A 24112-nucleotide genomic window follows, 5' to 3' on the forward strand; every position below is an offset into this window, starting at 1 on the left:
GCCAGGTCAAGGAGGCAAGGATGATAGGGAGGGTTGGTAATGGGATGAGGCCGGGGGGGTTGGTTTCAAAATCTCCCCACCCCCGGCCTCATCCCATGGCCAACCCTCCTTCTCATCCCTGCTTCCTTGACCTGACCACAACCTGTCCATCTTCTCTCCCACCTATCCGCTCCTCCCGCCTCACTGACCAATCCCCACCACTCCCTACGTGCACTCACCTATCACCATCCCACCTTCCTTCCCCAGTCCCATCCCTCCTCTCTTTATTTATTTCTGAGCTCCCTTCCCCCTCCCCCATTTCTGAAGAAGTGTCCCAATCCAAAACGTCAGCTTTCCTGTTCGTCTCATGCTGCCTGGCCTGCTGTGTTCCTCCAGCTCCACGAGGTGAAACATCTGTTTTCCATCAGTTTCATTCCTGAAGGGCAAGGACCAATTCCACCTCCCGAAAATACGTGCCAAATGTGTGGTTAGACATCTGGCTCTAGGATAAGGCTCATCAGCCACACAATGACCAAAATAACCCATGACTAGTGACATGGAATTTCCTGGGTGGACAAGCACACTTGGTAGTGACCAATTGCTAATGCGGATTCCATGATGATTTGGAAATCTGATTGCTTTTTGAATAAGAGAATTAAAACATCCAAAGTTTAAATCATATTGTGTTATATTTTTGAATTCTCTGAGCTTTTCCCATATTTAGATACCTTTGTGTTCCTGCACCTCACAATTACTGGATTCTTCTGTCTTCTTCTTTTCTGGTGGTTTGGGAAGCAAAATCTTGGATGGATGTTTTACCTGCGGAGGATCCTTCTTCCCTGTGATGAAGGGTAGAAAGGGAACTTTTGAACTTCAGGGAGCAAACATTCACACATGTAAACTCAAAGCTTTGAATAAAGGAAAGTCATCACTGGACTTCGACCCACTTAAATCAATATTTACGGATATAGTTGTTAAGTTATGAGACTTGATGTGTTATGTTTGGGAGGAACAGCAGACTTTGGAGTGATGGTTCCTTAGGATTTCACCTCTAAAGGTTTCCTCGCCACAGCTAAATCTGTTGTGGTCTAATAAATGGGGATTCAGCAATTTCAGTCAAGACCTCCATTATTGTTGGGTTGTATAAGAACCAGGCCAATACATGGCAAACCTGTTCATTATTCATCTAACAATCAAAAGGAGGATTAATCCCTTTTTCTCTAGCTCCAATCTGTAAAATTAACCCATTCTATTTCTATTTACAGACTGCAGCTTTATCTTTTTGACCTGGCAGTTAGGTTTAATCTTTCTTTCGGTTCCAAGCTAGCTTATTTCAAAAACCAGCAAGATGCGTTCCAGTTTCCTACAAGACCAAGATTCCAATTTCAACTCAACCTATAAGGAGCCTGATTGGCTGTGATTGTTTTTGCTGAAAGTAGGTTAACAATACATAATAGGTGAGTTCAATTGTATATGTTCTTGAACTATCAAGAGGACAAGCCATACTGAGTTTGAGAATGGATGATGACCTAGAATTAAATCTAGAATCTAATGGTAAACGAACACCTAGTTAATGGTTACCTAATATGATTGAATCTGATGTTCAGGTTTAAATCTACCAATATTTCTTGATTTACTTTCTGTTTGCAGTGTAACAGCTATCAGGGATGTAAAAAATACTCCAACCCATGACTTCTTTCTTTTGTTATTTTGTATCTGCACCCAAACTGATCCTACGACTGTGGCAGACAGAGTTCAGTGTGAGTCAATAAAATTTACTGCAGGTCATTTGCTTTGAGATTAAGATTAAGGTAATTCAGGAGATGATCTAAATGAGCTGAAGTTCACAAGTGTGGGGGAGCAGAGAGATTTAGAGACTGAAGTACAGAAAACACCAAAATGTAATGGTCAGGTACAAAATCTAACTTAGAGGCAAATTGACAGATTACCTTTCTTTCAAATGTGCCAGGAACACCAAAAGGATGGAAGTTTTGCTACAATTGTATAAGGTTCTAGTTATACCATATTTGGAGTAAGGATTCAGTTCTGGGCTTTTGACTCCAGGATAGGTAAATTGGCCTTGGAGAGGGTGTACAGCAGTTCCAACAGACTGATACCAGGTTGAAAACTATTGCATTATGATGACAAGTTGCAAAGACTAATCTATGTGTACCAACTTGAATGTAGAGGTTTCATGACTAAGTTGCTTAAGATGGTTCAGACATTGTATATGACAGGTAAAGATAAACTATTCCCTTGCATCAGGGGGAGTCGAGACCGAGAGGTTAGATTCCTAAAATTTAAAGGCTAGGCTATTCAAGGGTGATTTCAGTGGACACTTCCTCATGACAGTTTGTGGAAATTTGGAAACATTCTCCCCAAAGGGTATTTGAGTCTGGAGTTCGACTGAAAACCTAAAAACAGAGATTGCAAGATTTTTGTCAGGTATGGGTTATGGAACTAAAGTGGATAAAGAGGATTAAGATTCAGGTAAACCATGATTTAATTGAAATGTGGAACAAGCTTGATGGGCTGAATTGTCTCCTTCTGTTTCTAATTCTTACCCCACTTCTGGAAGAAATCTCGTTTCTGCTGAAAAGATTCAACTTGTTCCATAATTAACTCATCAGCAATGTCATTACTCTCAGCCTTGACATCCTACAGAGAGAAATAATCAGACATTATAGAGCAAGATAACCAATTGTTCTCTTGACAACATGAAGCAAGGAAAATGAACAAGAAAATGCACAAAGAAATGTATTTTAAAGCTGTGAAATGTAATTCTTACAAGCCATATTTTCTGACTTAGAGCTCCCGTAGAATGAAATAATTTGCATCTGTGTAGACCTCCTCAGACATCCCAAATCCTTCACAGCCAAAACAATCTTTTAAAGTATGGTCATTGCCATAAAACAGAGACACAAGTGAATTTGGATATCGTAAGGTCCCACACATTGAAATGTGATAATGATCAGAAAGTCTGTTTGACAGAAACAAGATGAAGAATCATTGCCAACCAGGGCATGGGGAAACCTACCCTGCAGCTCTTTGATATAATGCCATAGGATTTTTAATACCTGATACATCCGACAGGGCTTTGCGATAATCAAAAACAAATGGGCTGGATATTATTTTTGTTTTTAGTTTAAGCGTGAGTTGTGTTTAGTTTTTTGCAGAGATTCTTGCCGTGAGACTCAGTGAGATTTCTCACTATATCTCACAAAACACATCTCAATAATTACCTATCTCTTCCCTATGGCAACTTTCATATCAATTCTATCCCTATCTTACCATCCATCATTCTTGGAACAACTCAGCTGTCTAAAGACTAACACCCTTCGAGAACCACTGTGCAACCAGCCACACACACTGGTGTTCTGAAGCTGCCCTGGTTGGTTAAAGATGGAGTCTGAACATATCAGAGAAAGGGAAGATGGTGCCCTGATTCTCCGACAGGGGTCTACAAGTCCTGGTTGAGGAGGTGCTGCAAGGGAGAGGAGTCCTCTTTCCTGAGGATCAGCAGAGGAGGCCATGCCACTAGACCGTGGTAACCTGGTCTGATGTTGCCACCAGGGTCAGTGACATCCTGACTGTCTGAAGGAATGGCCAACAGCAGTGTATGAAGATCAATGAACTTCTTCATTCGGCCAGGGTAAGGGCCATATTCTTCTCTCTGATACCTCACATTCACTCTCTTTCGGCTATTGTCCCCAATGAGGCTCATGCTCTGCCACTTATCAACATCTTCCCTTACTTTCTCTCACCTCCCAAGACCCATCCCCCACCAACCTCACAAATCATAACGTTGCACAGCAACTGCACTACCTGCCCACTCGTCCAGGATACCTCACCATCTTCTCCCCACCTGCACCAGCACTAACAGTCACGCTACCCACTTTCATCTCACTCAATGCCTCCCTTTCTCCCATTCTGAGAGAAGACTGCTCACAATCGGGCACTAAGGGTGGGTGGAGTGGTGTCCAATATTTGACTCTTCAACTCCTATGAGGACAGAATCTTGCTCCTTGCAGGAGAAGGCCAGGACTGCTCCTGCAGGGATGCTGAGAAATCCATGTCCTGCCACCTGAGTAAGTCCCACTATTCATCCTACTGCAACTCTCATAGTAATCCCACTGTCAGTGTCATTCATTGACCACCACTTCTGAATACTGGCCGTGATACCTTCTCTCTCTTTGTCTTGCAGGTACTGCCAGGATATTTGACACTATTTGGTGAAATGGCCAGCTCCCCCAGAAACCATCTCCTTAGCCTCTCAGGATGAGAGACTGAAGCCAGCACACTGGCAGCCCTGTATCTGGTCTATGAAGGAATGCTCCAGGTGACTGACACACAGAGGACTGCTGGCTCAGGCACTACCCTGTAAGTAACAGCAATCAGGGGCTTCACCCACATGTGCAGGAGGGAGCAGAAATGGCAGACAAGAATGGGGGAGACAACAGCACTCATTACACACAAGCTACAGCAGTGCAGCAAGTCATGCAGCCATCTGCATGCCTCCATGGACAGGTTGGCACTGCCATGGACAGCCAGGTCCAGCACCTTCACTCCATCACCCAGCCATTGATCCTCAAGACTGAAGATATGGTGTCAGGGGAATTGTAGATATTAATCTAAAAATTCCTGAGATGGAATCATACAGTGCAGAAGAGGCCATTTGTCTCATCAAGTCTGCACTGACATGAGAGAAACACCTGACCTTCAACCTAATCTGATTTATCAGCACTTGGCCCTTAACCTTCAATGTTGTGACATGCCAAGTGCTCATCCAGGTACTTTTTAAAGGATGTGAGGCAACCTGCCTCTACCAGCCTCCCAGGCAGCACATTCCAGACCATCACCACCCTCTGGTAAAAAGCTCAGGGGAGCAGATGCTCTTTTCCACTCTGTCCATATCCTTCATAATCTTGTACACCTCAATCAAATCACCCTTCAGTCTTCTCTGTTCCAACAAAAACAACCCAAGCGTCCTCATAACTTACATTTTTCACCCCAGGCAGCATCCTGGTGAATCTCCTCTGCATCCCCTCCAGAGCCATCACATCCTTCCTGTAATGTGGTGACCAGAACTGTACACAGTACTCTAGCTATGGTTTCACCAAAGTTCTATACAACTCCAACATGGCCTCACTGCTTTTGTAAGCTATGCCTCGATAGATAATGGTAAGTGACCCAAATGCCTTTTTTATCACCTTACTAACTTGATCTTCCACCTTCAGAGATCAATGGACAAACATGCCAAGGTCCCTTTGCTTCTCAGAACTTCCTAGTTCCATTCATTGAATACTTTCTTGTCAAATTACTTCTTCCAAAGTGTATCACCTCATACTTTTCAGGGTTAAATTCTATCTGCCACTTATCTGCTCATTTGACCATTCTGTCTATATCTTCTTGTAGCCCAAAACATTCAACCTCACTGTTAACTTTGTCTGAAGCACAGACTTACTAATCCAATCCCCATACAATCATCTATGTCATTTATATAAGTGACAATTAATAGGGGACCCAGCAAGCCCGCTGTGGACACCAGTTTCCAGTCACTAAAGCAGCCTTCCGTCATCACCCTCTAACTCCGACAATTGAGTCAATTTTCTATTCACTTTATCAAATTACCCTGAATTCCATGTGCATTTTCCTACTTGATTAGTCTTCTATGTGGGACCTTGTCAAAAGCTTTTCTGTGAAATCCATATAAACTACATAAACTGCACTACCCTCACCTATATACCTGGTCACCTCAGAAAATTCAATCAAATTTGTTAGGCATAACCGGTCATTCAGTCAATGTGACTTGAATGCTGACTATTCAGTTCTGAGGAAGGGTCACTCGACCCTAAACATTAACTCTGATTTCTCTCCACAGATGCTGCCGGACCTGCTGAGTTTTTCCAGCAATTTCTATTTTTGTCCACGATGACTATCCTTGATCAAGCCTTGCCTCTCCAGGCGGGGACAGCTGCTCTCCTTCAGAATTTTCTCCAATAGTTTCCCCACCACTGATGTCAGACTCGCTGGTCTGTAGTTCTCTGGCTTATTTTTACAACTGTTCTCAAATATTGGAATCACATTAGCTGCTTCCCAGTCCTCTGGCTCCTCCCCTCTGGCCAGAGAGGAATTAAAAATTTGGGTCAGTGCCCCTGAAATCTCCTCCCTTGCCTCCCATGGCAGCCTGGAACTCAATTCATCAGGACATGAAGATTTGTCCAACACCTCCAATACCTTGTCCTTCTCTACATCAATTTGCTCAAGCACCTTGCAGTCTCTCCTCCTAGGTTCCATATCTTCATCCTCATTCTCTTGATTCAACACTGAGATTTTCCCCTACTGTTACCAGCCAGAACTTTCTCATATCCCCTCTTTGCTTTCTTAAGCACCACCCTGCACTTTCTGTACTCCACTAATGTCTCCGCTGATTTGTTCCCCTTGTACCTGCTAAAAACACCTCTTCTCCTTCTCATCGTATCCTGAATATCTCCAGTCATCCATGGTTCCCTGGGCTTGTCGTTGCTTCCTACCACGCTCGAGGGAACATTTTGGGTTTGTATGAAATGTGAAGAATGGTGTGGTGGCTCAATGGTTAGCACCTCTGCCTCACAGGGACCTGGGACCTGAGCTTGATTCCACGCTCGGGCAACTGTCTGTGTGGAGTTTGCACATTCTCCCTGTGTCTGCATTGGGTTCCTCCAGGAGCTCTGGTTTTCTCCCACAGTGCAAAGATGTGCATGTTAGGTGGATTGGCCATGCTAAATTTCCCATAGTGTCCAGGGACGTGTGGGCAAGGTGGGTTGGCCATGGGAAATGCAGGGTTACAGGGATAGGGTGGGCTGTGACTGGGGCTGGGTCTGAATGGAATGCTCCATGCAGGATCAGTATGAACTTGAATGGCCAATTGGACTTTTTCCGAACTCTAGGGATTCTATGATTCTAAGAAAAACAAAACACATCAAGCCTGATGATGACCTAATGATTATAAAGATCTCTAGTTTTAATATGTTTCTGTGTTTTTCTGGAGGAATGTGTGTGTTTATGTAAGTGTTACAATTCAGGCGAAATGAACTGGATTGTCTTACAGCACCTCTTGTTTAAAACCAGATACAGTGAATCAGATGTGATAATGTGGACAATGTATCAGCTAAATCAGTGTTTGGTTCTCAAATTGTGCTGTGTAACTATCATACAGGTTGATTAGATAACAAAGGTGACAACTGCTGAGCAAGCTGGTTGAGTTTCAAGTTCATTAAGACTAGGGATAAGCCTCTTTCCAGGAAGACACAAACAAGTCTTAACGGGCAACTAATCAAAGTAGTTGATCACTTACAGGAAACTAGTCAGTGTCAGAGTTTGAACACAGACAGTCTGTTTGGAAAAAGAGTTTAGGAGAAAGTTTGCCTCAGAGTGTAGTAGCTAGCTGGGGAGGCTTATCTGATCAGCAGCTGGAGGTGGAAATGCAGCAGGCTGATCACCTCCTCTAGACTGATTCTTGGACAGGTCTAAATAAATGGGGTCACTTGTGATTGTAAGCATTGCATGGGTAAGATTTTTGGAGTATTTTGTAATATACTTTGCCTTAATAAAGAACACTGGCTGTAATCTATTATCAGAATGGCTTTGGGTTATTGATATCCAGAGTAAGCCCAACACACCAAGGAGAGTTGGAATAGAAGCCTGCAGGATTGGGAACCTGATGTACACTCCATATTCCCCTTATTCACAAAGAGACAGGGCAACGGCAGGAGACACCCAATCAGATGAATTACCACACACAGCCTCTCAGTAGTCTCCTCTCAGGACACCCCAGAGGTAGCCAGGCCCTCCATCTTCACACTGATAATTTGCTAAAACAATGCCTTAAACTCACTGTTAATCTGAATGCCAGAAATTTAAAGGGAGGTGGTAATGTCACTGGGCTAGTAATTCAGACCCTTGGAGGACTAAGCTTTGAGGACTAAAGTTCAAATCCTACCATACCAGATGGTAAAATTTGAATTCAACAAAAATCTAGAATGAAAGCTAACCTGACTGTGAACACTTTCAGAGATGGGCAATCAATACTTTCCAGCAGACGATGCCCACATCTCACGAATTAAAAAAAAGCTCCATTTATACAGGTAAGCATATTAATAGTATGGTGTATCTCACTAATACACTAACACGACCCATTAATGTTAAGACCTCCTTGACAGAAATTAAGACAATTGACTCTCCTACTCATTTAGCAAATGGTGGAAGAGAAGCCGAGGCCATGCATAGCTCAGTTGATATATTCCTCAAGGTCAAGGAATAATTCATTTCTTGTTATCTTTATCCTCAAGTGAAAGAGTGCGTCAAGTTGAAGTTCAAACCTAGCTGTCTTGCTTCTTCCGATAAAAGGGTAGGAAAAATATCATGATAAAAATAAATACCGTGTCCTGAGGAGGTACTTCTTTCTCTTTAGGGAGATCCTTTTTAACAAAAGGTTCAGTCTTCACACTGGTCTTCTTTGGTTGTTGAGCTGGAGTAGGTATGATGGGCTTAGTGTTGGTTTTTGGTGGTCTTGGGGCCTTTGGAGTCTCGGCGACAGGCTGCTCCTCTCGTTGTTTCTTCTGCTGTCGTTCCTGCTGTTGTTGCTGACTTATTGACATGGCCTGAATAGTCATCTGCTGGGCCTGGGGAAAGAAAACATTTCATATCAGATTGATGCTACGTAACACAAGGCACAACAGGCAAATAACTCCAAAGCAGGTGAGTGCTGTACAAAACTGACTTTTACTTTCTACAATGAAGATCTCGTCTTGTGGACTGAGATGCTGCAAAAGTTCGTAAAGATAAAGGTAATAGGGACATGGGACTGCATAAAATAAGAGATCAGCAGCTGAGTCTTACGCAAGGTGGAATTTGTGAAGATTGGGGATGGAAGACATTGAATGGATGAGTTGGTGTGATCAAGGCTCAAACATGACTAAGGTGAGATTTTATAGACACAGAGTACCTACAGTGTGGAAGCAGGCTATTTGGCCAATCAAGCCCTCACTGACCGTCCAAAGGGCATCCCACCCAGAACCACCCCTCGTAACCCTGCACTTCCCATTACCAATCCACCTAACCCACACATCTTTGGACTGTGGGAGGAAACTGGAGCACCCGGAGGGAACCCACGCAGACACGGGGAGAATGTGCAAACTCCACTCAGACAGTCACCCCAGGCTAGAATTGATCCCGGGTTCCTCGCGCTGTGTAGCAGCAGTGCTCACCCCTGAGCCATTGTGCTGCTCAATGGTCAAAATTATAATAGATATTGATTGACTAAATAAGGAGAAATTGTCTGCATTGGCACAACCAGAGGGATTTCTGAAGAAGAGTCTGGACCCGAAACATCAACTTTCCCGCTCCTCTGATGCTGTCTGGCCTGATGTGTTTCTCCAGCTCCACGCTGCGTTATCTCTGACTCCAGCATCTGCAGTTCTTACTATCCTGACTGATGCTTCCCTTTCCATCTCAAAGTGCCAATTCTAGGCCTTTATGGGGTCCTGGCTGACCACAGCACCTCAGTGCAGGTTGGGGATGGAACTGCAGATTGTTTCTTCAGGAGTGTAAAAGGCATTTAACCTGTTGGGCGTGAGTTCAAATCCCTTTTCAAGCTCCGCTTTGAACCGAAATTTCTTCTTGAAGGGTTATGATGAAAAGTTATTAACCGAGAAAGTTAATTCTGTTTCTCTCTCCGTGATGCTGTCTGATCCACTGATTATTCCCAGCATTATTCATTTTTATTTAGAGGGTGATGGGAATCTGGAACTCACTGCCTTTAAGGGCAGTCAAGGCAGAAACCCTCATCACATTGAAGAAGTATTTAGATATGGTCCCGAGATGCCAAGGCATACAAGGCTAGAAAATGGGATCAGAATGGTTAGGTGATTGTATTTGATAGTGTGACATGATGGGCCAAAGGGCCCTTTTCTGGGCTTGAAGATCTCTAGACTCTATGTAAAGGGGAGAACGAATAGAGATAATCAAAATTATCACAAGATCGTATACAGCGTTGCATATAATGGACAGCATGGAGAATTAAGGGACATGGGAATACAGTAGGAAAGCGCAATTGACCCATTATTACAACAAACTTTTTTATTAACCGGCATGTATGGGACCAGGGCTGTGCCAGCTGATCAAATATTCTAGATAATCAAGAGGTATACATAACCGCAGTAAACTGTGACCAAGTGAAGCTTCGAGACATCAACATTCCTCAGAAAATCTATGTAAAAACATCAAAACACCTTCTAAAGTCAATGTAAAACCACACACAGTAATAGAAACATAATGCAGGGGGTATACACATCACTATTATACTTCACAGCATAAATACTCAGACATCATTGTTGATCATGGTATTTGAAGCGTAGAATTTTTTCCAGTTTATCAAGAGTGCCAGTTAAAACAAAGTTTGCTGTATATTGAATGGTGAAGCAAACCTCAGAAGCTATATGGTTTATTCTTGCTCCTGTATCTGGTTTCAGATGCTATTAGTCTTGGACATATTTGAATGGCTCAGCACTATACTGTGGACTACCTTTACTCACAATAACAAGGGAAGCAATGTAACTTTTTCGTCAAATAGATTTACTGTGTATTGATCTATCAGTCTGTATAACAGTTTCATCTCCACGCATTCCTTGATTTGGTTGTTAATTGATCCAACATATTTTACAGTAAACAACTGTCAAGAGTTTGACCTCTACACTCACCAGTAAGAGTGCCTGCTGGTTGATGAATGTCTGCTGTTGAGCTGCTAGTTGGGATGAGTCAATTTGTCTTTCAGGTTGGCGCAATTGAGATGGTGCATACTGGGAAGTCTGGTGCATAGGTGTCATCTGAGGTACACTGCTCTGTGGCATCATCATTGCTGCAAAGAGAGGGTCATAATCAGAGATGAACAATTCACAGGAACGAGTAAAACATGGACAAGTACCGTGTAACACACAATTACCAGAACATAACTTAGGACAATAAGAGGAATCCTTTTAGTCTCAAAAATCTGCACTCCCATTAAAATAATGACTGATCTGCAGCGATCAGTTCTAAAAATCTGTTAGAATTTTTGTGGTGTTGTGGACACTCTGAGCATCTGAATCCATTTTCATTGGGAGGGGGAACAAACAGGGCAGGATATGATCCCACATGTGTGAAATCCAAACTCAGCAAGGCCATTTGAACTTAAAGCTCAGTTCAAAAAGACCCCATTTTCACTGAAGCATGGGTCTCAACTCTGAGTGTGGTATTTGGTGCTAAATGTTCTTGAAAGATAGATAGGCTCTGTAGAACTGTCACAACACTTTAGACAAAAATGAAAAATTGCCTGCCAATGAGATTTGAAAACAAAGTGTCTAGCAGTTTCAATCGCTGCGTCTTGACGTAACCCAGAGTCCCATCATTATAGCACTGGCTGTTATTATACTTCCATAACCTATCATCACAAAGGGATGTGGTAAATTCACAATTTGACTGACAACTCGAAGATGTTATTAAAAGATTAGCCACCCTCAATATGATGAATACAAATGTTTGTTTTCATATAGGATTAAGTATGAGAGGGGATTGAAATGTATTGAAGGACTTCTCTTATTGTAATGGGTGTCATTGTTATACAATGAACTCTTCAAAGGTTTAGAGCTTAATACCATCTCAGCATGGCTCCTGAGGTTTGTTTGTGATGGATACTGGGTGAATTGGTATTAAAGGCAGTAAGGTCAAAGGGTGGTGTTTGGGTGCGGCTGGTATGGCACTAAGTTGGCATTGAGAGTGTGTGGGGGCATAGATTGGATACTGGGTCTTCATGAGCTGGAATATTTGGCATGCAGAGTGAATGGGGCCTGAGGGGTTGTGAGAGGTGAGGGTTAGAGGACCCAACTTTAACAAAACAACCAGTACAAAGTGCTAGAGAATGGGTCTTCCAATCAGCCGGCCTCAGCACGTGCCCATCACTGTGGCTGCCCCAGATCTGAATCCGCATCATAAGAGCATAAGATACAGAAGCAGAATTAGGCCTTTTGGCCCATCGAGTCTACTTCACCATTTGATCATGGCTGGTATATTTTTCAAAGCCATTCTCCTACCTTCTCCACATAACTTATGATCTCCATTCTAATCGAGAATCTATCCGTCTGTGTATAAAATTCATTCAATCACTTGGTCTCCACCCTCTGGCAGAAGAAATCCCTCCTCATCCCAGTTCTAAAGGGTCATCCCTTCATTCTGAGGTTGTGCGTTAGGGTTCTAGTCTCTCCTTTTATTGGAAACATCTTCTCCATGTCCACTCTATCTAGGGGTCTCAGTACTCTGTAAATTCCAATGAGATTCCCCCTCATCCTTCTAAACTTCATTGAGTACAAACCCAGAGTGCTCAACTGCTCCTTATATGACAAGCCTTCATCCCCAGGATCATTTTTGTGAACTTCCTCTGGACCCTCTCCAAGACCAGCACATCCTTCCTTGGATACGGGGCCCAAAACGACTCACAATGTCCCAAATGCGGTCTGACCAGAGAGCCTTATACAGCCTCAGCTCATCTCTGCTCTTGTATTCTAGCTGTCTTGAATTGAATTGACTCCATCCTTCATAAACACCGTATTTAAATTAAGATATCTAGGTGAACACTGAAATAGCATTCATAGCACCAAAGCTGAAAGAAGTAAAACCAAAATTGTCATAAATCAGCCAGTCACTTAAGTAAAATGAAAAATTTAGTTTTAAAAATTGGAGGATTGTCGGAGGACTGAGTGAGTGGAAGTTGGCCAAATCCGAGACAGGAATTAGGAAAACATGAACAGGTGAGAGCAGAACTAAGTGAGAGATTAAACCCGAGCAAAAAAAAAGAAATTGAAAGTAGAAGATACAGACAGGGTCAAATGGATAAGATCAATGTGTAGAGAATTCAAGATAGAACAACACCACCATCCTTCTTCAAGTAGTAAATTCAGGATTCAGTAGAAATAATTGGCTGCACACACCAGGAAGAATCATGGGTCACAATGGTGCAGAGTAAAACTAACAGAGAAATGGTGACTGTAACTGCTTATTTCCAAAGTCCAGCCACTCTGATACAGAGCCAAAGTGAGTTAGGAGAAACAGGGTAAAGTGTCAGTCATTCGGAAGAAAGTATAATTCAGTCAGAAATGGGATATACCAAAATTAGTTGAAACAAAGTAACAGTACTGAAGAAAATATTCACCAGAACAAATGAGAAATCCCCAGGACCATATGGTTTTCATCTCAGGCCTTCAAAGAAAATTGGTGAGAACATTATAGATGTTCGAGACTCCAGTTTTCCAAACATCTCTTTATTTGATAAAGTTCTTCTAATTTGAGAAATTTTATATGTCATCATGCGATATAAGAAAGGTAAGAGAGGAAATTAGAGATCAGGCAGCCTAATATCTGATTCAACTAATCACTAGAGTCTATAATTAAGGATATATAGATGGAAAAACTTTAATTTTCAGCTGACCAGAGAAAACCAGCATGAATTTGTAAAGGGTAGAATTTTTTGAGTTGAACTTTTGAAGAGGTGACCATAGTGGACAGGGAAATACCTATGGATGTTGTTATTATGGACATCCGAAAGCATTTGTAATGGTCCCTTTGAAGAGAGAGTTAGCTAGTGTTGAAACTCAGAGAATTTAAGGCAAATTATTGACCTGGTTAGGACATTGGCAATTCAGAAGGAGACACAAAGTAGGATAATGGGTAAATTCTCTAATTGATAGGATGTGATTTGTACTTTACTATAGGTTCTGAGTTGAGGCTTCGACCATTCATTGCATTTATTAATGACTGGTTTTTTTTTAATTCATGGGGTGTGGATGTCATTGACTGGGCTAGGTTTTATTGCCAACCCTAGTTGCCCTTGAGAAGGGGGTGAGGAACTGTCTTCTTAAAACATTGAAATCCATTGGTGTAGGTAGACCAACAATGCTGTTAAAGGAGGGAGTTCCAGGACTTTGACCCAGTGACACTGAAGCAACAGTGATATGTTTCTAAGATCTTCTGGATTGTAGGTTTGGATGGTGCTTTAAGGAGCCTTAATTAATTTCTGCATTACATCTTGTGGATAGTACACATTGCTGCTACTGAGTTGGTGTTGGGGGGTGAGATGATTTTTTTGTGGATTTAGTGCCAATCAAGGGGCTGCTTCTTTTCTGGATGGTGTCAAGTTTCTTAAATGTTATTGGAGCTGCACTCATTAAGGCAAGTGGAGAGTATTCCATCATGGTCCAGACTTGTGCCTTGTAGATCATAGAATCATAGAATCCCTACAGTGCGGAAGCAGGCCATTTGGCCCATCATGTCCACACTATCCCTCCAAACAGCATCCCACCAAGACCCACCCTCTACTTTGCATTTCCCATTGCTAATCCACCTAGCCTGCACAACCTGGACATATGGGCAATTTAACATGGCCAATCCACTGAACCTGTGCATCTTTTGATTGGTGGACAGGCTTTGGAGAATCAGGAGGTGAATTACGTGCTGTAGGATTCCAAATTCCTGACCTGCTCTTGTAGCCACTGCATTTATATAGCGAGTCCAGCTCAGTTTCTGGTCAATAGTATCTCCCAGAATGTTGATAGTGGGGGATTCAGTGTTGGTAATGCCATTGATCATCAAGGAGTAATGGGTAGATTCTCTCTTGTGGAGATGGTCGTTGCTTGGCACTTGTGTGAAGTGAATGTTACTTGCCAATTGTCCTGAATGTATTTGGGGTCTTGCTGCATTTGACCATGGACTGCTTCAGTATCTGAGGAGTGGGAATGGTGCTGAACATTGTGCAATCATTGGCGAACATCCCAATTCTGACCTTATGGTGGAGGGAAGGTCATAGATGAAGCAGCTGAAGATGGTTGGACATAGGACACTACCACGAGGAACTCCTGTAAGATGCCCTGGAGCTGAGATGATTGACCTCCAACAACCAGAACCTTCTTCCTATCCAGGTATGACTCCAACCAGCCGAGACTTTGCCCCAATACTTATTGATTCATTTGGCTAGGAATCCTTGATGTTACTAAATAAAAACCAAAAAAACTGGATGCTATAAATCAGGAACAAAATCAGAAGTTTCTGGAAAAGCTCAGCAGATCTGGCAGCATCTGTGAAGACAAACTCAGAGTTAACGTTTCTGGTCTGGTGACCCTTTCTCAAAAACTCTGATTTTTTCTTCACAGATGCTGCCAGACCTGCCAAGCTTCTCCAGCAACTTCTGTTTTTTTTTTCTTTGATGTTACTCTTGGTCAAATGCGGCCTTGATGTCATGGGCAGTCACTCTTACTTCATCTCTGAAGTTCAGCTTCATTTCCCATGTTTGAAATAAAGCTGTAATGAGGTCAGGAGCTGGCCCTGGTGGAACCCAAACTAAGTGTCAGTGAGTAGGTTATTGCTAAACAAATGCTGCTTGACAACACTGTTGGAGGCCGACTACTTTACTGATGATCGAGAATAGACTGACGGTGTGGTTATTCGTTGGGTTGAATTGTTCTGCTTTTTGTGGACAGAACCTACTTGGGCAATTTCAACATTGTCAGAATGATGCCAGTGTTGTAATTGTACTGGAAAAGTTTGGCCAGAGCATGGTAATTTCTAGGATACAGGTCTTCTGTGTTATTGTCAGAATGTTGTCATAGCCTTTGAAGTATCCAGTGCCTCCTGCTGCCAGTACTATTGTTAAGCCAACTGGAAGCCTGACAACTAAGTTTGTATGGAGCTGCCCAAAAGGCCCCGATCCTTGGAAAGACCTGTCACTGTATGATTAAGCATCTGAATAGCATTTAATTCTTTTCACTCAACCATGGGATGTGGGCATTGCTGGCATATATTGCTCATCCCTAATTGGTCTTGAGAAGGTGGTGATGAGCCACAAGTAATTGAATGGGCCTTCCCTAAAAGAGACTCCCGTTGACTCTCCAGTGGCTGAGTGAGATCCCAGGAAATTTGGAACTGTCTTCCACAAAGAACAAATAATACTTGATCCATTGTAACCTTTAAATTTGGGTTTGGTAGATTTTTGTTCACCAAAGGTAATAAGGGCTATGGGGCAAAAGTGGGTATAAAGAGTCACAGATCAACCACAATCTCATTGAATGCCAGAACAGGGTTAAGACGTTCCTCCTCTTCTATAATCCCCTAATTAAAAGTTAGGATGAAAGCTTTTATTCTTCAAATCTTCCAGAACTTTCCCATATTTGTATAAAGAGTTCTTCAGCTTAAGATTCAGCGATAGGGAGTTAGTGGCCCAGAAATACACATTGATGCCAACCCACCCACTAATGGACTTTGCTTTTTAGTATCACAGCAGCAGACTGCAGACAGTAGGATGTCCCCAGGCTGATCGATGAGTGAAGTGAGTAAATTTGGGAATGCTGTCTCAGTGATAGTGTTTGAAGAGAAAGTGATTGAGGGGTAAGAGATGAATACAAAGAGGGGAGCATGGTGATCAAGACAATTGAGAAGAGGAAGGTCCATCAAGCAACTGGGATGGAGACAGCAATTAGAAAGATACAATCTGTGCCCCGTAATTTTAATGTACACCCAAAAATGGAATTGCTCAGCACGGGTTCATGTTTGGGATACGCATTTTTTAACCATTTAATGATAACGCTGTTAAAAGTGCCAGTTCAATCACACGTGGAACAGATTTGAATGCAGACAGGACAGTGTCACATGGGTCCAAGGCTTCGCGCTTTGCACATGAAGCCTCAAACAAGCAAAATGCTTAATATTTACATATGTAAAGAGAGTAACAACCACCTTAAGGCTGAGGCTGTCTTCTCCCTGTACTAATATGGTGGGCTGCGAAGTTCTTGCACATCATGAGCTCAATTCTGTCGAGAACATTGCAAACATGGAGTGCTGTGGAAACAGCTGTCACAGAATGAAATTCGTGGGCTTGTTGATTTTAACCCAGTGGAGCCATGAAGAGCAGCAAGACAGTATCTGCACTTTTAGAGGAATAAAGTGAACATACAGAGGAGCATTGACCATGGTAATACCAATAGTACAAAGATACTGAATAGATTGAGGGAGGGAAAGGAAGAATGGTATTTTTATGACACAGTTACCTGGCATTGGTGATGCCATTGGTTGCATCATAGGAACAGGTTGCACTGGAGGCATTTGTTGCATTATAGGCATTGACTGCATTGCTGGCATTAAAGGCATGGTCTGATAGGTTGGTACAGTGGGCATCTGTGACATTGCTGGAACACCTGAACAAGAAAGAAAGAAAATGATTAGCTATCCACCCAATCTTCCACATTCTTGCAACATTCTGCATCCTCACACCCTACAACAGAAATGTGTCTTTGCCAGACAGATTCTGTAAATCATGTGCTGCACATACTGGCAGCAAGTCAAGCATGCTAGAACCGAAACAAAGAACTGTGGATACCGGAAATCTGAAAAAAAACCAGAAATTGCTGGAGTAACTCTAAGGAAGGACCATTGACACATTACTCTGTTTTTCTCTCTAAAGATTCTACCAGATGTACTAAACTTCTCCAGCAATTTCTGTTTCTGAGTCAATTTTGCTGTTGGAATCACACTGTAATTAAAGACCCAGTTGAGGTACTCGTGTCAGTTCCTTCTGATCTGAAGCTGAACCAAAACTAATCGACCTCTTAATATGAGTAACACATTATGCAGAGATTTAAATAAGTAATTTCACTTTCTTATTCCTTCAGTCTCCTTTAGCACTGAAAACATATTTGAGCATTTTCAGTAATAACTTTAAAAGTGAATTGGATGAATATTCAAAAAGAAATTACAGGGCATTGGGGAATTACAATGGAGGGGTCTAATTGGACACTTCCACACACCCAGTACAAATGTGATGGAGTGAATGGTCTCCTGTGTTTTGAGGTTTTAAGGGAACAGGCATAGGACTAGCAGTCTGTACATATAAGCTGGCTTTAGCCAGGGGCAAGGACAGAAATGACAGGTTATGGTGCTGCTTCTGGCCCAGGCCCTCTGGCTTCACCCCAGCCCAAACACAGTAATCCCCGAGAGTATTGGTTACTGAGCCCTCGTGTACCCCTATCCCGGGCCCTGGCTCTCATACTGTAATGTTTGAGTCCAAATGGATGGACTGATGATCATCTGATACTCGTGCAACTGAAATGAAGAGAATAATCCTTCTATAATAACCAGTTGCGTGATGCTTGAAGCACAGTGCAGCAACGTGTACAGTGAGATTTGATGGACTGAGTGGCCTCCTCCTATGCCATAATGAATGAGCAGTTATGTGAATTCATGACATCATGTGTATTTAGACTGCAAGTATTCTATTGAATCAGTATTCTGAATTGACCACTACATTTTGCACAATATTTAACATCTTAGGCCAGTATTAATGCTGTTGCAGCATTAAGGATACTGAATTGTTGAAACATAACTGATGTTTCCAATGGCTCATTGCTGAAGGGTTTACTTTCCAATTGTACTTGAACTGCTCAAAATGCAAACTTCCAATTTGTATGTTTATCCCTGGTACATTTCTGGGTGTGAGAGTGCTTGTACTAGACTGCTTACACCATTCACATTTCCCACAAATACCTCTATGAGGTGAATGATGCTAACCACGGGTGAAGGCAATTACAAAGGTGTTAATGATGAGGTATTATGCAGGATATTTGGACAATTCAGCATTGCAATATTAAAAGTTTGTGGTGATCCACTGACTACTGTGGCTTCACTGGTAGCAATTCTAACCCTGACTCCAAACTTTCTAGGTTCAAGTCCCACATCAGAGCTCAAACACAAAAGTTTATATGAAGACTTTAGTGAAACTCTGAAGGAGTGCTGCACTGTTGGATGTGTCATTGTTTGCATGAGATGTTAAACTGTGGGTCCATGTGCTTGCTCAGGTGAATGTGAAGATTCCATGGCTAAGAAAAGCATATGTCCTGAGCTGGAGTTCAACTCAACATTTATCCCTCAATCAACATCACAAACTCTGTTCATTATAATGTTGCTGAGTGTGGACTGTGTGCAAATTAGCTGTCTTTTTTCTTATATTACAACATTGACTGCACATCAGCAGTATCTCATTCTCCGTACAGCACTTTCACATGTTTGGTGGTCAGGAGAAAGAGGTTGGTGGGGTGGTACGTGAGGACTGGCCCTAAACCCCACCTCTTCCTCCGTTACATTGATGACTATATCGGCGCCGCCTCATGCTCCCACGAGGAGCTCGAACAGTTCATCCACTTCACCAACACCTTCCACCCCAACCTTAAGTTCACCTGGACCATCTCTAACACCTCTCTCTCCTTCCTGGACCTCTCTGTCTCCATCTCGGGCAACTACCTAGAAACCGATATCCATTTCAAGCCCACCGACTCCCACAGCTACCTAGAATACACCTTCTCCCACCCACCTTCCTGCAAAAATGCCATCCCCTATTACCAATTCCTTCACCTCCGCCGCATCTGCTCCCAGGATGAGGCATTCCACTCCCGTACATCTCAGATGTCCTCGTTTTTCAAGGACCGCAACTTCCCCCCCTCAGTGGTTGAGAACGCCCTCAACCGTGTCTCCCACATTTCTCGCAACTCATCCCTCACACCCCGTCCACGCAATAACAACCAAAAAAGAATCCCTCTCGTCCTCATGTACCACCCCACCAATCTCCGGATCCAACGCATAATCCTCCGACACTTCCGCCATCTGCAATCCGACCCCACCACCAAAGACATTTTTCCCTCCCCACCCTTATCTGCTTTCCGGAGGGACCACTCTCTCCGTGACTCCCTTGTCCGTTCCACACTCCCCTCCAGCCCCACTGCACCCGGCACTTTTCCCTGCAACTGCAGGAAGTGCTACATCTGCCCCCATACCTCCTCCCTCACCCCCATCCCAGGCCCCAAGAAGACTTTCCACATCAAGCAGATGTTCACCTGCACATCTGCCAATGTGGTATACTGCATCCGCTGTACCCGTTGTGGCCTCCTCTACATCGGGGAAACCAAGCGGAGGCTTGGGGACCGCTTTGCAGAACACCTACGCTTGGTTCGCAATAAACAACTGCACCTCCCAGTCGCAAACCATTTCAACTCCACCTCCCATTCCTCAGATGACATGTCCATCCTGGGCCTCCTGCAGTGCCACAACGATGCCACCCGAAGATTGCAGGAACAGCAACTCATATTCCGCTTGGGAACCCTGCAGCCCAATGGTATCAATGTGGATTTCACAAGCTTCAAAATCTCCCCTCCCCCTACCGCATCCCAAAACCAGCCCAGCTCGTCCCCGCCTCCCTAACCTGTTCTTCCTCCCACCTATCCCCTCCTCCCACCTCAAGCCGCACCCCCATCTCCTACCTACTAACCTCATCCTGCCCCCTTGACCTGTCCATCCTCCCTGGACTGACCTATCCCCTCCCTAACTCCCCACCTACACTCACCTTTACTGGCTCCATCCCTGCCTCTACGACCTGTCTGTTTCCTCTCCACTTATATTCTCTTCTATCCATCTTCTATCCCCCTCCCCCTCTCTCCCTATTTATTTCAGAACCCTCTTCCCCTCCCCGATTTCTGATGAAGGGTCTGGGCCCAAAACGTCAGCCTTCCTGCTCCTATGATGTTGCTTGGCCTGCTGTGTTCATCCAGCTCTGCACCTTGTTGTCTTTGATAAAGCATTTTGTCTTCTATCCTTTGTTTCTCTGTTAATTTATGAAGGTCCTGGGGATATTTTACTCCATAAAGATGCTATGTAAATGGAAGTTATCCTATTTTTCACATTTTGTTGTGGTCATGTTTTTGTTTATTTCTCTATTTAGATTCTAAGATTTCTATCTCGGTGCTGAGCGGGTGACATTGTAAACCTTTCATTGTTCTCAGCCATGATCTTATTAAATGGCAGTGCAGGCTCGAGGGGCCAGATGGCCTACTCCTGCTCCTAGTTCTTATGTTCTTATTATGTTCTTATGTTCTTATGTTCTCTTGTACTTCTGTACCTGAGTACACGTGACAATAAACCTAATTCTAGTTTTAATTCGGTTTCCAGGGAAAACAAAGCTGCACTCCAATGGTGTGGAGAGTATACTGATTAAAGCATAACGACTTAAATGCAGAGACTTCACACAGACTAAAGAGTAAATGTCAGAAATTACATACCCATTGAATAGTTGGGAACCATTGGCATACCTGTGCATGAAGTAAAACAGACTTTATCTCAACCGGAGACGGAACAGGTCACAGACAGCATTTAAACCACACAGCTCATTCTTCGCATTCACATCCACATCCACGCTCACCCCCACCTCACACTCACCCCCACCTCACACTCACCGCCACCTCACACTCACTGCCACCTCTCCCTCACCCTCACTTCACACTCACCCCCTCCTCACACTCACCGCCACCTCACACTCACTGCCACCTTTCCCTCACCCCCACCTCACACTCACCGCCACCTCACACTCACTGCCACCTCTCCCTCACCCTCACTTCACACTCACCACCGCGTCACACTCACCACCGCCTCACCCTCACCTCACACTCACCGCCTCCTCACACTCACCGCCTCCTCACACTCACCGCCACCTCACACTCACCGCCACCTCACACTCAAATCCCTCCTCATACCCACCTTACAGCTGCCTCCACGTCACATGTTTCTGCTTCACACCCCCTCCCATTTCACACTCATCTGCCTCCTCATACTCACCTCCTATCTTGCATAAGCCTCTGGACTCACACTCACCTTCTACCTCGCATTCTTAATCCTGCCTCACACTCCCCTCTATCCCAACTCCCACCTTTCACTCACCTCCTTCCCTATCCCCCACCTCACACTCGCCTCCCTCTGTTACCCCCAACCTACACTCACCTCCGTCTGAATCTCCCATGTCTCACTCATCTCCCTCCAGATCCCCATCACACATTCCCCTCCATATCTCTCCTCACACTCATCTCCCTTTGAATCCCTCACCTCACCCTCACCGTCTTCAAAATTTCCCATGTCACACTCCCCTCCATCCGCAACCCCTGCGTCACATTCACCTCCCATCGTATCCCTCACCTCACACTTGCACCCCCACCTTGGATCTCTTAACCTACACTCTTCTCCCTCCATATCCCCCAGCTCAAATCATGCATGTCGAATATGCAAAAACTCATTTAAATATCCCAGACACCTCACGTCACTGTTACTATCACAACCCAACATTGTCCCACACTCCTCACAGCAACACTTGCTGAAACACAGACGTTCTGTTCTCTCGTCCACTAACCTGTCATCATATATGCTCCAGCCTGTGAGGGGCCGATTCCTCCACCTCCTTTCATCCGCCTGTTTAAATCCCTGGATCGCTCCATTTCCTGCAAAGTATGTCAGAAAACACCCATCATTCCCTGACAGCTCGGACACTCAGTGACACAATCATAACTATACACTGCAACTTCATCCCCTCACCTCACTCCACTCAATCGCTCCGACACCAATCAATGACCCAGCACACAGGCACCCTTAACTCACACACACTCACATTGCCCACTCTACCTTCACACTCACCCAGTCCACTCTACCACTCATACTCACGTTACATACCTCGCTGATTTTTCATAATTTTAGTTTTTTAATCAATTTTGATTTGGAGCTGTGAACTGGGAACTGTCAGCTAAAGATAACTTTTGTACTATGGATAACAGTTTGCGTTAAAAGGAAAACAGACCAAACAAGCTTGTGTTTATCCATGAGGCTAGGCCTGGAATTCAATTGTAGGTTGGTTCCTGGTCATCAGGTTCTGCAGATGTTTCATCATTGGGGAAGACCATTAAGTATAAACAGGAAGCAGGAGTTGGCTATTAACAAGGTCAGTACCTGGGAATTGTTTCTAGTAATACTAGAAAAGACCTTATTCTCAGAAAAATGGCAGATGTTGGCTGGTAACTTGCACCTTGTGGAGGAGATGATCAGTACGTTAGGGAGTGGTCAGAGTTTGAATTGGGATTTGGACTGTTATTTCTATCAACATGGAAGCTGGCTGTTGATGCTACAGCATGAAGATTTGAGAGCTCCCTGCCTAACCTTCCATGAGCAGCTCTTGGAAGCTCAGAGAATAGAAAATTGAGCTATAAGTATTACTGCCTTTATCTGAGTGAACTGAAAAGGAGACTCTGATCAACATCTTCAGAAAATCAACCAACAAACCATCAACTTTGCCTGTAGAATGACACATCGTGAAAGCCACTTAAATAATCTGGACAATTTAAGTATTTTCTTCTATTTATCTCTTAAAAGTGTTTGTTTGCCTGTCTTTTGTGTGAATGGGGCTAAAAGCAAAAGATTTTTGGGTTTATAATATGGACCAATTAGATTACTTTGTTGTTTAATTTTACTCTGCTAAAGCTACTATATTGTGAAAAATGTGAAGTCTTTTCTTTAAGTGACAAACCAGTGTCTGGAATTGATTACTTGCAGAGTCTGGGACTGGTTATTCAAAAAGTCTAGTTAGGAACTATCAGGGTCAATTTTATGGGCCTTTGATGGTTTTAATTTTACCATGTTGCAAATCTAGAGGTAGAAGGGCTGATTTGGTTCAGCTGAACACACACTCACCCCGTCCACTCACTGCCCGTTCACACTCATCCCTCTCACAGTCACCCTGCCCACCCACTATTCACTCACACTCACCACTCTCACACCCACCCTGCCCACTCTCACTCACCCCAACCACTCTGCCCATTCATAGTCACCCCTCTCAAACTTATCCCACTCACACTCACACTCACCCCGCCCACCCACACCCACCCCGTCCACTCACATTCAGCCTCATTCTGCCCATCATTCTATCCCAGCTATTTGTGCAGTCTCAATCCATCTGGTCACCTGGTATTATATACTCACCCCTGCCCCATGTGATAACACGGGGTCAAACAGATTGTCCAGGTAGTTTTCGAAGCTGCATCGAGAGGTCTCTGATTTCGGTGCAGAGTCTGTGATGGGAACAGTAACAGGATTGAAAGAGGGGCCACAACTCACTGTTAACAAAGAGATAACAAGGTGTAGAGCTGGATGAACACAGCCGGCCAAGCAGCATCAGAGGAGCAGGAAGGCTGACGTTTCGGGCCTAGATCTTTCTTCAGAA

At 43.7% G+C, this 24112-nt stretch overlaps 1 protein-coding gene across 2 annotated transcripts in view; it reads right to left on the minus strand.

Annotated features, from left to right (window-relative positions):
- The window catches only part of myo15b (myosin XVB), a 179155-nt gene that overhangs the window by 83967 nt on the left and 71076 nt on the right, over nt 1-24112 (minus strand). For both annotated transcript variants that reach the window (XM_048610620.1, XM_048610621.1), the window contains exons 11-18: nt 23872-23960; nt 22256-22343; nt 21138-21167; nt 17085-17231; nt 10719-10876; nt 8400-8642; nt 2544-2637; nt 708-818 (exon numbers count right to left, since the gene is read on the minus strand). In XM_048610620.1, the coding sequence (XP_048466577.1) occupies nt 708-818; nt 2544-2637; nt 8400-8642; nt 10719-10876; nt 17085-17231; nt 21138-21167; nt 22256-22343; nt 23872-23960 (960 nt within the window). The remainder of the gene's footprint in view (nt 1-707; nt 819-2543; nt 2638-8399; nt 8643-10718; nt 10877-17084; nt 17232-21137; nt 21168-22255; nt 22344-23871; nt 23961-24112) is intronic.

Source organism: Rhincodon typus, chromosome 23, assembly GCF_021869965.1.
Source record: "Rhincodon typus isolate 14 chromosome 23, sRhiTyp1.1, whole genome shotgun sequence".
Lineage (NCBI taxonomy): Eukaryota > Metazoa > Chordata > Chondrichthyes > Orectolobiformes > Rhincodontidae > Rhincodon > Rhincodon typus.